Source organism: Panthera tigris, chromosome A1 (genome assembly GCF_018350195.1).
Source record: "Panthera tigris isolate Pti1 chromosome A1, P.tigris_Pti1_mat1.1, whole genome shotgun sequence".
NCBI lineage: Eukaryota > Metazoa > Chordata > Mammalia > Carnivora > Felidae > Panthera > Panthera tigris.
This window is the reverse complement of record NC_056660.1, coordinates 72,876,116-72,889,527: the sequence shown is the minus strand read 5'-3', so window position 1 is coordinate 72,889,527 and position 13,412 is coordinate 72,876,116. Positions and strand designations below refer to the sequence as shown.

The 13,412-nt window shown below is 38.3% G+C and overlaps 1 protein-coding gene across 2 annotated transcripts in view; it reads right to left on the bottom strand.

Annotated features, from left to right (window-relative positions):
• LOC102956996 (basic immunoglobulin-like variable motif-containing protein) overlaps positions 1-13,412 on the bottom strand; it is a 79,922-nt gene that overhangs the window by 35,071 nt on the left and 31,439 nt on the right. The window contains exons 7-10 of one of the 2 annotated variants that reach the window (XM_042979890.1): positions 7,526-7,658; positions 6,076-6,162; positions 3,756-3,852; positions 2,653-2,884 (exon numbers count right to left, since the gene is read on the bottom strand). In XM_042979890.1, the coding sequence (XP_042835824.1) occupies positions 2,653-2,884; positions 3,756-3,852; positions 6,076-6,162; positions 7,526-7,658 (549 nt within the window). Of the gene's footprint in view, positions 1-1,267; positions 2,885-3,755; positions 3,853-6,075; positions 6,163-7,525; positions 7,659-13,412 lie in introns of those variants that run through there. The other variant, XM_042979880.1, reaches the window with a different exon arrangement.

Below are 13,412 nucleotides of genomic sequence, written 5' to 3'. Positions count from 1 at the left end.
TGAAGGAGAATATGCTACGGGTAAAACTAATGTACAAACTGTGATGGCTCACAGAGCAACTTGCCTGAGCTCTGTTAGGTGTCTGGGAAAAGGAAAATTTGGAAGTGTTTTTGCTGCTGCACCAGCTTGGCCTAAAGATGGGACACAGTAGTAGGGAAAGGAACAGTTTCAGGATTTGATCTAAATGAACATTTTTTATGCCTAAGAGCTGAGTAAAAACAAATAGCCAATGAAGGCATTTGAGTATTAGAAGTGCTTTTAAAACCAGAGCAACATTTCTTGAGTACAAAATATTCTTTTGAAGGAACAGGAACTAAGGGATGTATATTTGATTTACAGTGAATTGGCTCCTTTAGATGCTGCTTAAAGGGCTCACTATCAACATTCTGAGCAGTAAAATACACATCATTTGGAGAAATGATAGCAAGGACTATCTACAAATCACTGTTCTAAACACTGTACGTGCATTAACTTATTTATTCTTCAAAACAATTTGTAAAATAGATGATATTATCCCCATATCACCAATGAGGAAATAAACACAGAAATATTCATCTTAACTTCCCCTACGTGATACAGCTAGCAAGTATAGAGCCAGTATTTGAGCCTTCAGTGCTTCTATGGAGACTCCTAGGAAGAGATGACCAATAAATCAAATAGGACAGGAGTGTTACTAATCTTGAAAGAGAAGTGTGCAGTAACTTGCATATAGTTTTTGGAAAATTAGTCTCTGTAAACCTTACTATGCTCTTAATAACTGCCAAACTTGTATATCAAGTTATTAAGTAATCCTATATATCAAGACTTTTCTAAAATTATTTATGGCCAATAGGCAATCTATATAAACTCATCCTCTTTTCCTAGGTGTTACTGTATTCTCCATGTTGCATTTGTCTCCTTTCCTCTTGGTTCCTCCTATCTACCTCTTCTCTTAAATATTTCATTAAACTCAGTGAAACTGCTGATATTCAACCATGTTTGACCTACAAAAATGACAACTTTGTTTGGTTCAAGCTTATATAATTAAATTTTCTACTTCCTATTATGTAGTCTTACAGGAATCTAAAATTATAGTCATAACGTATATTGTTTCATTGATTATAAAAATCAGATATAAGATGGTTTCTTATACTACTTAGGCGGAATTGTCACGGGCTTCAAACCGAATTCCAAGGGTACTCCCTATGTAAAAGAAAGGTTCACAATATTCACATTATTAAAAGTAGAAAACAAAACTTTATTTGATGAAAACTTCTTAAAAGTTCCAGTGTGAAGTGTAACAAAATCAACAACCTACAAATCTCTCAGTCCTTTGCATTTCACGCAAAATATTCTCTTCAGAAAAATGACCATTTCACAATATATATCCCTGTCTGTAGGCTAGGCATGTCTGAGTGGATAAATGGATATAAAATCCAAAAGAGAAGAAAATGAAAATATTTTAAAAATAAAAATCTGAACCCTCTCCTTGAGGTGTATTGCAATATGGTTACCAACATATTCAGCACCTTGTAATAATCAAGTTACTGATTTGAGTCATGAACAGCCCCTGAAATGAAAGAACATGTCACAGGCTGACAGCAGAAGAAAAATTGACATCAACTAGAGAGGAGCTGAAATACATGAAATCCACTCTTTCTGAACTATTTAACACTCACTACAAACAGCTAATTGTATGACTTAAAAAAGGAAGCAGCTCAGAGTTGGGAATATGGATATTTGTCCTCTGAGTGGCAATAGCATTCCTAATGCATCTTTAATGCTGTTAACAACATAGGACTCCACACTCAGGGACCAGTCAAATATTGGAAGATCTCATTTCACAGATTACCTTGGATATAGAAACTTTGAATTCCACTTTTCTTTTATTCTATCCCAAAACAAGGTTCACTGTAGACAGAAGTCTTTCAAGGCCTGAAGATCTTGTCAATATTGGATGGTAACATACCAAGTCAAGAAAGCCAAGAATATCCCGAATCAATGCACCAATAGAAAAGATCAGTTTCTTGAGTCTTCGCTTTGCCTCTTTATTGAGGATCCTGAAAAAGTTAGTCAGGAAACAAATGAGGCAGGCAAGATGCTGCTTGCAAGTAAAAGAATTCTAGACTCGCTAAATAATTTTAAATGAGCTTTAACCATGAGAGAAAGCTAGAAATCAACAGCCCCAATTTTCTTTAAAAGGGCAGATGGTACCTTTTATCTTGAGTTTAGGAATAAAACTATCTGCAACAAATGTGTGGTGATCGAGTTATAAGAAACCACTTCATGCTTAAGTATTTCAAATCATGATGCTATTAAGTGAATTTGTGTTTGATTTGTTTATATGTAATTTTATTGGATTTTGTGAAATTGTCCATAATGTTTATATACTCTTTAAAAGGACAATAATCTGTGCTTACCTGCTTCTATATCTGAAATCACCCATCATAATCATATACAAGCTTATTTACTGGAGAACTACAAGGTTATATTTTGTACCACAAGCTCTGTTCCTATTTAGTGTAGACTTAATAAAACCTTCTACTGTCTTAATGCAGTCTTGTATAGAGCAGTCGTGTTTATAACACAAGTTGTTCAGTACCCAACATGGTCAGTCATTCCCATCATAATCACTGTAACCCTGGTAACCACTGTTCCTTCTCTCATGGATACTGGACATCTTTTTCCATGCCGAGTCCTGATGGAAACTAGCACTGAAAGACCGGCCCAGGCGCCCATGCTGCTTCTTGGAGATATTATCTTCACTCTCAGATTTGGCTATTCCCTGGGCATGTGTTGGAGGTTGTGATTCTTGTCTAATGGTTCCAAATGGAAAGTTCCAAAGGCCAAATCGTTGCCAATTAAGTCTCTGGAATGCTATGATGCAATGCAAATTTCCCCCAACCTGAGAAGAAAAAAAAAAAAAAAGTTGTGTTAAGAAAGTGAAAGGAAATTAATTATACTAATAATGTGGGTTCCTATGAATTGCCTTATTTTTCCCCCTTCACCTGCCTCAAAACAGTACTTACGCTTTTCAGATATCATCAGATCACCTTATCCTGCATCATTCTTGACCAACTGCCTTTACAAAAATATAACAATGCCCACAGGAGCCAAAACAACCCCCCCACCACCCATATGACTGTCCACTGGTCACACACACTGCTGCTTCCCCATCTGCCCAATCCAAACACCAAGATCATTCCTCTTCCTGTCTCCTATATGTTCTTGATGTTAGTAGGACCATATCAGTGGAATGTCAACTCAATCCACAGAATCTACTTTCACTGAGAACCTCCCCAAGCCTCCTTGTTTGTACACATGACTCTGCTTCATGGCCACAGTTCATTTGGCTCAGAAGTGAACACCTGACCCAAGCTGGGCCAAAACTATGGGACTGGGCCTGGGCAGGCCACTCTCAGCCTATCTAGATCTAGACTGCTCACCTGAAAGGGAGACATAAGTTGAAGTTCTTGATCTTCAGAAAGTAAATATTCAGACAGATAAGAACAACATATAACTCCCAGAAGAATGAGACAGAGAAGCTACTTGGCCCCTGCCACCATTCTTTTACCAGGTACCAGTCCCTTCTGATTCCGGGCTATCCTCCTTGTGTTTTCATTCTAAAGATACCCCTCTTTCCTGAACATAATTTTCACTCTTCTATCTGAGATAATCTGAACTGGATTTCTGTTATTTACAACCTAAGGAGTACTGAGTAAAACAGTGCCTTTTGTCGGCTTGGGAAATATCTTCAGATACAATGGTGTTCTTACCTTCTTTGTTTTTCGATACTGCAGCCCCCTCTCTAAGTGTCGGATATCTAGATATTCTGGATTTTGAGTGTTGAGATCAGTAACAATATCTGCCCACCTATAGTGAAAAAGGAAGGATAAAGCACACTTTTCTCTAAGTACAAAATACCACTGTAATGGAACTTTTCACATGAGCAATTTGCTACAATATTACCATAACGATAATTCTTTCATAACAAGATTGTTCCACATCCTAAGCCCTAATTCTTTTTTTATGACAAGTCTGCTTAACCAACTATTGCCAAGATTCTCAGTTCAAAAAATGGCTACTTTCATTATGAAATACATATTTATCAACCCGTTAAATGACATCCTGCAGGCTAGAGTAGAAACAGCCCATATTTCCTTTTCAATTAGAGTCAAGTTTTCAAAAGATTTCAAAGTTAACATGTGTTTATTCACAGATAACATGATTGATTGTATAGAAAACACAAAGCAATTACAAATTACTTTGGATTATAAAACTATTACTGGAATTGTGAGTGAGTCTGATAAAAATGCAAGATTCAAGGGCTATGTAGAAAAATAGATTGCATTTTTGTACACTACCAGAAACTAATTCAGAAGTGAAATTTTTTAAAGGAAGGTGCCAAGAGGTACAAACTTCCAGTTATAGGATAAATAAGTACTAGGGATGTAATATACAACATGGTGATTATAGCGAACACTGCTGTGTGACATACAGGGAAGTTGTTAAGAGAGTAGATCCTAAGAGTGCTCGTCACAAGGAGAATTCTTTCGTTAACCTACTGTAGTCATCATTTCACAATATATGTAAATCAAACCATCATGCTCTACACCATTAACTTATATAGCAATATGTGTCAATTATGTCTCAATGAAAGTGGAAAACAAATTTTTTATTGCAAATGGTATCGATTTGCAATACCATCAAAAAACATAACAAACTTATAGATCTGTACAGCATAATGGCTACAGTTAATAATACCGTATGGTACACTTGAAACTTGCTGAGAGCAGATCTTAAGTGTTCTCACCACATATAGGCAGAAAAGGTAACTACGTGAGCTGATAGATATGTTAATTGACACTTGATTGTGGCAACCATTTCACAAAATGTAGATCAAATCAGCACACGGTACACTTTAAATATATACATTGTATTTGTGTATTACAACTCAATAAAGCCAGGAAAATAAAAAAAATAAGTAAAAAAAAAAAAACAAAAAACAAAATAACAATATCAAATACTGGAGAAGATATGAAGAAAAGCTGGGTTCTCCATACATTGCCTGTAGGAGTATAAAATGGCATAACCCCACTGGAGAACTTTCTCCCAGCTTCTTAAATACACAGCTATCCTATAATCAGCAACCCCAATCCTAGATACCTATCCAAGAGGAAGAAAACATATAAACATGTCCTCCAAAAACTTGCACAATAAAATGTGGCAGATCCATACAGCAGAAAATTATTTGGCCATATCAAGGAATGAAGTTCTGGTCTATGCCACAACACAGATGAACACTGAAAACATTACTCTAAGTGAAAAAAGATACGAAAGTCCACATATTGTATGATTCCATTTATAGGAAATGTCCATATCAGGCAAATGCACAGAGATAGAAAGTAGATCAGTGTTGCCAGGGAGTGAGGGGAGGGGGCTGGGGAGTGACTGCTAATGGGTATGGGGTTTTAGTTCCTAGAATTAGATCATGGTGGTTGATGCTCAACTCTGAATATACTAAAATCCACTGAATTGTATACATTTTTAAAAGGGTGAACCTTACGGTATGTGAATTTTATCTCAGTGAAGCTGTTACCTAGAAATTTTCTAACGATATAAACATTAGCGTTCCTAATAGCTTTACCCACATAAGACCAAACTCAAAATAATCCAAATGGTCATCAACAGAAAAATGGATAAAAAATCGTGGTACACTTACACTAATTAATACCACTCAGCAGTTAAAAAAAAAAAAAAAATCATGATATGCATGACAAAGTAGATGAATCTCACAAGGTTACTTAAATGATAGAAGCCAGATAAGAAAGAATATTTTATGACTCCATTTACATGAATTTCAAGAACATGCAAAGCAACCCATCATGACAGAGCAGAGGCTGTCTATGGGGACTGACAGGAAAGGAGAATGAGGGTACTTTCAATACAATGAAAATGTTCCATATCTTGATTGCAGTGATGATTACACAGGTATATTCATTTATCAAACTCCACCTAATTATACAATTAAGATCTGTGCATTTCACTATATGTAAATCTTACCTAAATTAAAGAGAATAAGGGAAGTTAACATACTTTTTACAGTGAATAGCAGGATGTTTTCTACTTGATTCTCCAATTAAGATCCAATACTCTACTTCTTGTGGTGAGAGGGGACCCCTGCTAAATATAAAACAGATTAAAAGTAGGCTTAATAAAGGTCATTCACTCCCTTGAAAATATTGCTTCCACTATGTTAATAAAAAATATACTAAAGTTATTCAAAGATGACATTCATTAATACTAGAATAGATAATTGGAGTTTAAGCTTGAACAAACTTCTTAAGACCATTAAAGAGAAAGCATAAATAAAACTTAGGTCTTGATCTCAATTATAAAATCTAGGGATAAATAAAAAAAGAAAAAAAATGAAATATACCACCTCTTAGAATCTAAAAAAAAGAGAAAAAATCCTAGCATCCTACAAGCATTCTTCAGCTACTCGTCTCCTTTCACTGTGCATTTAGAAGTTTTCAAAAGGCATCCTAAAAATGAAACCCTAAAGTCAGATGCCTAAATCCGACTCCGGGAAATTCAAGTAGATCTAGAGGGATTTGCACAGTTGTAAAGGCATCTCAGGTGATGCTTAGGTACAGGCAGAGGTATGGAACTCTCCCCTAATGGGTACAAAGTTGGACTACCTACTTTTTCATGTTTTATGTTTGATAGATGTCTGGAGTAAGGTGAAGCCTCAGGATGAAACCATAGAAGAAACAATATACCTCACCTCCAGAGAGATGAATAAAACATTTTAGGATTTGGAGAGATCAAGTACTTTCCCTCTTGTTCCTCATTCACAAAATTATAATGTCCAGCTTCCTGGTTCTCCCAGATCTCAGGATACTGCCCCAGCATCCCCCAACCCCACAGTGCCTTGAGAGGGACTCATGCTTGCATGGCCTCCAGCCTCAAAGAACCCAGCCTATCCCCAGATGAGGAAGCCATGTTCTCCCTGCCTGACCTTCAGCCTTCACCAAAAGAAGAGGGCTGCCCTCTCCTCCTCCTCAATGACCGATGCTACCCACCCAGGACAACACTGATAAATTCCACATTTTTCACTAGGAGGAAAGAAGATGCTTCTTAATGTGCTCAGTTGGGACAACTTTTTGACACAAGATCCCCTAACTCATTTTCCATGTGAACAATGGATGAAAACACAGTGACATAATACGTGAAGTCCTTTGCAATCATTTTGTAATAAAGATAAAAGTGGTTTTTCAGATGTCTTTCATTGCACGAGTCTGAACACCAGCATCTAAGTGGATAATGTAAAAAGCCCAATTAACCAAATGCAATTCTGCAAAAGAACTAGCTAAATATTTAGAGCATAGTCTAACTTGATGCAAATGAAAGAAATAATCAAGGCTTCCAATTTCTGAGTGACTAAATATTTCCTAAATGCTTTCTTTTTTTGGTGAGTTACCCACATAAAATATGGAAATGCTTCTCTCAGTGAGTTATCCACATAAAATATGGAAATCCTTACCTGAATGCTTTATTAGCTTTAACAGGGGTTGCTTCGAAGCCAATTGGACAAAAATAATGATTTTGGCAATGATAGATATAAGCCAGTGATTCATCTTTCAATCCATGAGTTAACTTCGACAAGGCCCCAGAAGCTACACAAAACAAAAGCAAACAAACTGAGGAACCATAAAGCACTGTGGACGCTTTACGCAAATGACTAGCTAAGGACTGAAGGGAAGACATGACTTGGAAGACACTGACATTGCTGGGGGAAAAGGAGAAGATTTATAGATACACAAAAATATGAATAAATGTAGTTTTGGTTTTACCCTTTTGACTGAAATTCAGATAAACTGAATAGGAAACTTAAGACCTGAAATACGTCCTTGCTTACCAAAATCTTCTAATAACACCTACTTGTCTACAGAATTTAATTACCACATAAAACCTAACACCTAGTGTGTACAACAATGGTCTCAACTTTTCTGGTTGTGCACATCTGTCATGGGAAATTTCTGAAACAACATGCCCATGAGAAGCATTTTTGTTTATAGATACTATGGTACTAACAGGACTTTATAGAAGACATACAAAAGGTAGGAATTTTGAAATTAAATTAAAATACTGACAATATAGGGGTGCCTGGGTGGCTCAGTTGGTTACGTGTCCGACTTCAGCTCAGGTCATGATCTCACGGTTTATGGGTTCGACCCCACCCCCCCCCCCGTCTGTGCAGACAGCTCAGAGCCTGCAGTCTGCTTTGGATTCTGTGTCTCCCTCTCTCTCTGCCCCTCCCCCACTCACGCTTGCCTGCTCTCTCTGTCTCTTTCAAAGATGAACAAACTTTAAAAAAAAATGTTTTTTAAATAATGACATTCTATTATGTTCTTCTCATTCCACAGTGGTCATCTCACACAGCCCCAGTAATGTATACGTCCCCAGTTTGAAGAGCACTGATGTTGATGGGTAGATAGTACACAGACTCCAAAAATGTAGACTTTCCCTGCTAATACACACTTTAATGTTTCTACAAAAGTTACCCAGACAGGAGGGACAGGTTTCTCAAGCCAAGTAATAAGAACATCTCTCGGACAGGCTGGTCATACTGCAGACTCCTTCTTTTATATTTCCCACAGCTATATTAGTTGTGAAGTAATTTCAAAAGTAGTATCATAAGCAATAAGTTTTTACCAGCACTCAATATTTAAAGCCATTGACTGAGCTCTCATTAACATGCATCTCCCGGAAGAAACTAAATTATTCATGAACAAATAGCCCATTAAAACTAGAAAGCCTAAAAATAGGTGAAGTAGATGAAAGCTTGCAATTTGTGGTTTCTCTAATTGACTTTCTGGCCACTGAGATGGCTGGAGACCACTAAAAACAGCAGGTCAATAGCTGTAGCACAGCTAAGAAGGCAGGACCCCACCCTACCCCGTAGATACACACAATTTGTGGGCTCCATGGAGACAATAACATTTCTGGCTTAAATTATTTCTCCAAGGCTTCATGTAGGTCTTTCCCATAGATTTTACTTCATGGCCAGAAGCACCAGAACGTACCTGTATGGCAAGGTGATCTTTTCCATTAAAATCTCTATTGCATAATGACAAATGATAAATCTTTCTGCAGCTTTTGGTTGACCTCCCCTGACAATTTAAAAACTGACACCCAAGGGCAGCTCTAAATGAAGAACCATCAGAACTAAAATTCAGAAGAGGGTCAGTATGTCACTTCCTTCATTACAGATGGGTTCTAGGATAGTGAGCAAACATAAATGTATGCATTTAGTCTCCTAACAGATTCAATAATTACAAAAGATGGTGACACACATAGTTGGTTTAGAAAAAACTCTTCAAACCTTTCTTAAAATTGTGAAAATGCCCCATAAAAAATTTTCCGAAATGACTAAAAGTTTTAATGAAAAGAATTTTTATGTTAGCTTCTTAATGGCTATCTTTAAGTACTTCACATTATCCTTCTTTAAGTCGAATGTAACACAAAACACCTGTGAATAGTAATGAGTTTAATTTCCTAGAATATATTCAGGATTTCAGGAGCAAATGAGATAACTAAGAAAATTTGCTCTCATTAACCTTCACATCTTTTTGTCCACTGTAAACACTCTTTGACCATGTCCTCATTTTCTAGAAGACATGAGGTGATTTTTCTTCTGTAGCATAATGGTTATGGGCTTAGTGATAGCCAGGGATGTTTCTGCTCCTTACCGCAAGGTTCTGATTGATTTAGAGCAGGGATTAGCAAGCTTTTTCTTAAAGGGCCAGAGAGTAAATATTTGAGGTTTGTGGGTCATGAGCACTACTCATACTACTCAACTCTGCCATTGTAGCATGGAAACAGCCATAGGCAATGTGTAAGCAAATGGATATGGCGGTGTTCCAATCAAACTTTATTTACAAAAAGGACTGTAGTTTGATGACCTCTAATTTAGATCAGTAATTTTCAGACTTTTTTCCATATGGAACCCTGGTGCAAGGAACGTTGACATGGCATACTAGTGCATAAAAAAAGCTAAAAGCAAGTTACTGTGGCCAAAAATGAGGTAGGGAATCTAGATCCCAAGTTCTCCCCCGACCCTGCAGCAAGGCACCACCATAGAATTCCCATGGCTCACCTGAGCACAATCTGAAAATCACCATATTTCCTATCAATGGAAGACCCAGCTCTTGAAAAAGAGGTTGGATAATGTCTCTTTAGAAAGACCACAGCAATAGTTCTCAAGCTTGACACACAGGGCTTGTTAAACACCTGATGGCTGGTACCCAACCCCAGAGTGTCTGAGCCAGCAGGTCTGGAGTGGGGACCAAGAATTAGTATGTCTAACAAGTTGCACAGGTGATGCTGATGTTGGCATTCTGAGAACTGGCCTAGAGTTAAAGGAAAATTTCATTTAATTCAATTCAGTAAGCAATTTCTGAGCACCTACTAAGTATACCAGGAACCGCAGGCAAACAAAAGGCAAGTGATACACAGCACCTGAAGCTGCCCTCAGAGGGAAGATAAAACAAGTAACCTTAGTATAGAGTGGGATAAGACAGAGCCACAGAAAAGGGTTGTAATTCAAAGGAGGAAGAGCACATCAGGTTTGAAGAATCAAGAAAGGGGACATTCAAAACAGAACTTCACCAAGTGGTAGGATTTCAACAATCCAGACAGAGGAACAGGCATGAGGAAAAAACAAAGTCATTACAGGGGAGGGATGTAATTAGGGAACAGCAAGTCGTCTACTTTAGAATCTAGGGTGTGATAGCGTAGCCAGGCCTACCGTACAGCACCCCAAGAATTTCAGGACAAGGTCAGAAAAATGTCACCCTCTGAAATAAAAAGACAGTAAATGCAGTATTTACTACATTGAGGTAGTCATCTGAAGACATAACTTCCAGTCAGGAGAAGACATATCAATGTATTACTGATGGAAACTAAATTCACAACGATGTTCAGCCTAGACCAGAGAATTTCTAAAAAAATCTGACAAGTAACAAAGCAATCACTTCCAAGTGCAGGACCATGATCTGTATGGCACACAGAAGAAGAAAAGAACTAGGAGAATCAGCTGGCCAGCTGAACGGTGAGGAGATTTCCTGAGCTGCTGACAAGAGAATTCTGATGCCTTGGTTTATTATATCTCACTGTAAGTTAATATACAAACAGTCTGGTTTTTTTTAGTTTCTTTAGCGTGAATTTGTTCTATACAGGTTGATTGATCATCTATAGGAAAACTGTGGAGAAGTCTAGAAGAATACATCAGAATGTATTTTACACGTTCAAAAACAAGAACCAGGGGGTGCCTGCGTGGCTCAGTCGGTTAAGCGTCCAACTTCAGCTCAGGTCATGATCTCACGGTTTGTGAGTTTGAGCCCCAATTCAGGCTCTCTGACATCAGCACAGAGCCTGCTTTGGATCCTCTGTCCTCCTCCCCCCTTTCCCCTTCCCCCGCTTATGTGCACAGGTGCATGCTCTCTCTCACACTCTCTCAAATAAAGAAACATTAAAAAAAAATCCTCCATTCCTTAAAAAATAAATAAAGACAAGAACCAGATTCTTTAACCCAGCACATATCATCCTACAAGACTCTTCCTCCCTTGACATCTTTTAAATACAACTGGTTCAGGGGCACCTGGGTGGCTCAGTCAGTTAAGCATCCGACTTCAACTCAGGTCCTGATCTCACAGCTTGTGGCTTCAAGCCCTGCATCCAGCTCTGTGCTGACAGCTCAGATTCTGTGTCTCCCTCTCTCTGCACCTCCCCTGCTCAGGCTGTGTCTCTGTCTCTGTCTTTCTCTCTCTCAGAAACAAACATTTAAAACATTTTAAAAAAATAAATAAATAGATAAATACAACTGGTTCATGTAGGACAGCAGTGAAAGGCCAGTCTGCATTGGCTTTGAGTGATGCTAACAATTTTATGCTTTAAGCAAGCACTAGAGAGCTCCTAAAATAGAAGGATCTATTAGCACTACTCTTTGGGGTTTTTTTTGTTTGTTTGTTTAACTTTTTTTTTTAACGTTTATTTATTTTTGAGACAGAGAGAGACAGAGCATGAACGGGGGAGGGTCAGAGAGAGAGGGAGACACAGAATCTGAAACAGGCTCCAGGCTCTGAGCAGTCAGCACAGAGCCCGACGCAGGGCTCGAACTCACATACCGCGAGATCGTGACCTGAGCCGATGTCGGACGCTTAACCGACTGAGCCACCCAGGCGCCCCTTAGCACTACTCTTTGAAAAGATCTACCTGCCACAGTGTCTAATAAGAATTGGAGAAACCAGTGGGTGAGGAGAGCAGAATATTAATGTGTCATCCAGCCAAGATGTGCTAAGGTTCTGTAGTAAGCTCATAGCAGTGGCCACAGTGAGAGTATCTGTGAGTAATATGGGGATAGGGCAGAGGTAGCTATTCTCTGTTACGCAAAATGAATGAGTTATGATACATACCAGAATAAAGATGACATACATGAACATTAGTATAACTGTTAAGCTAGCTGATCTTTAAAAATTAATCAAAAATTAATCAATCGCCTGGGTGGCTCAGTCGATTAAGTGTCTGACTCTAGATTTTGGCTCAGGTCATGATCTCACTGTTTGTGAGTTCAAGCCCCATATCAGGCTCTGAACTGACAGCTCAGGGCCTGCTTGGGATTCTAAGTCTCTCTCTCTCTCTCTCTCTCTTTTCCCTTCCCCTCTGCGTGCTCTCTCTCTCAAAATAAACTTAAAAAATAAGATGAATCGAGATTTGCCAGGCATCAATGTTGGTAGCTAAGTGAACCAAGAGTTTTAAGGTATCTGAATAATAATAGTAATATAATGGTAAAACTGAACCACTAGTTTGAACTAGTTGCTGACAACTTACTCAGAGCTTTATTATGAGTAATTACGTCTCTGAAAAAAAAATACTTCCCTTCATATCAACAGTTAAATCTGCTAATTGTATCAAAATCCCTGTATTTTGTTTTTAGTCCATGAGTGAGCTCAGTTTCCACTGACTGAGGGACCGCTGGAAATGAGCAGATCAGCAAACACTGGGGAGTTACAAAGTCGAAGAAACCTAGAACCCAGGAAAGCAGGCCTAACAGTCCTTACAGGATAACTTAAACAAAAAGAGAATATACATTTCAAAGTATTTTCCAAGTGAACAGCAACCAGTGACAATGGTTTTCACTACTGAACAAATGAGACTACTCAGTCCACTGAGACAAATGAGAAAAGCCAATTTTAGAACTCTTTCTTCCACAAAGAGGGAGAACAGAAAGGTCTTCTGCTTGACACAGGTATCACCCCTCCCTCTGACTACAATCAGAAGTTCTAGGGTGGCATGAGCGAGGTCACAGGGCACCACATATGGACTCAAAGGGCTACTGAAGGCAGTCCTTGCGGTCAAGGAGCTGGACA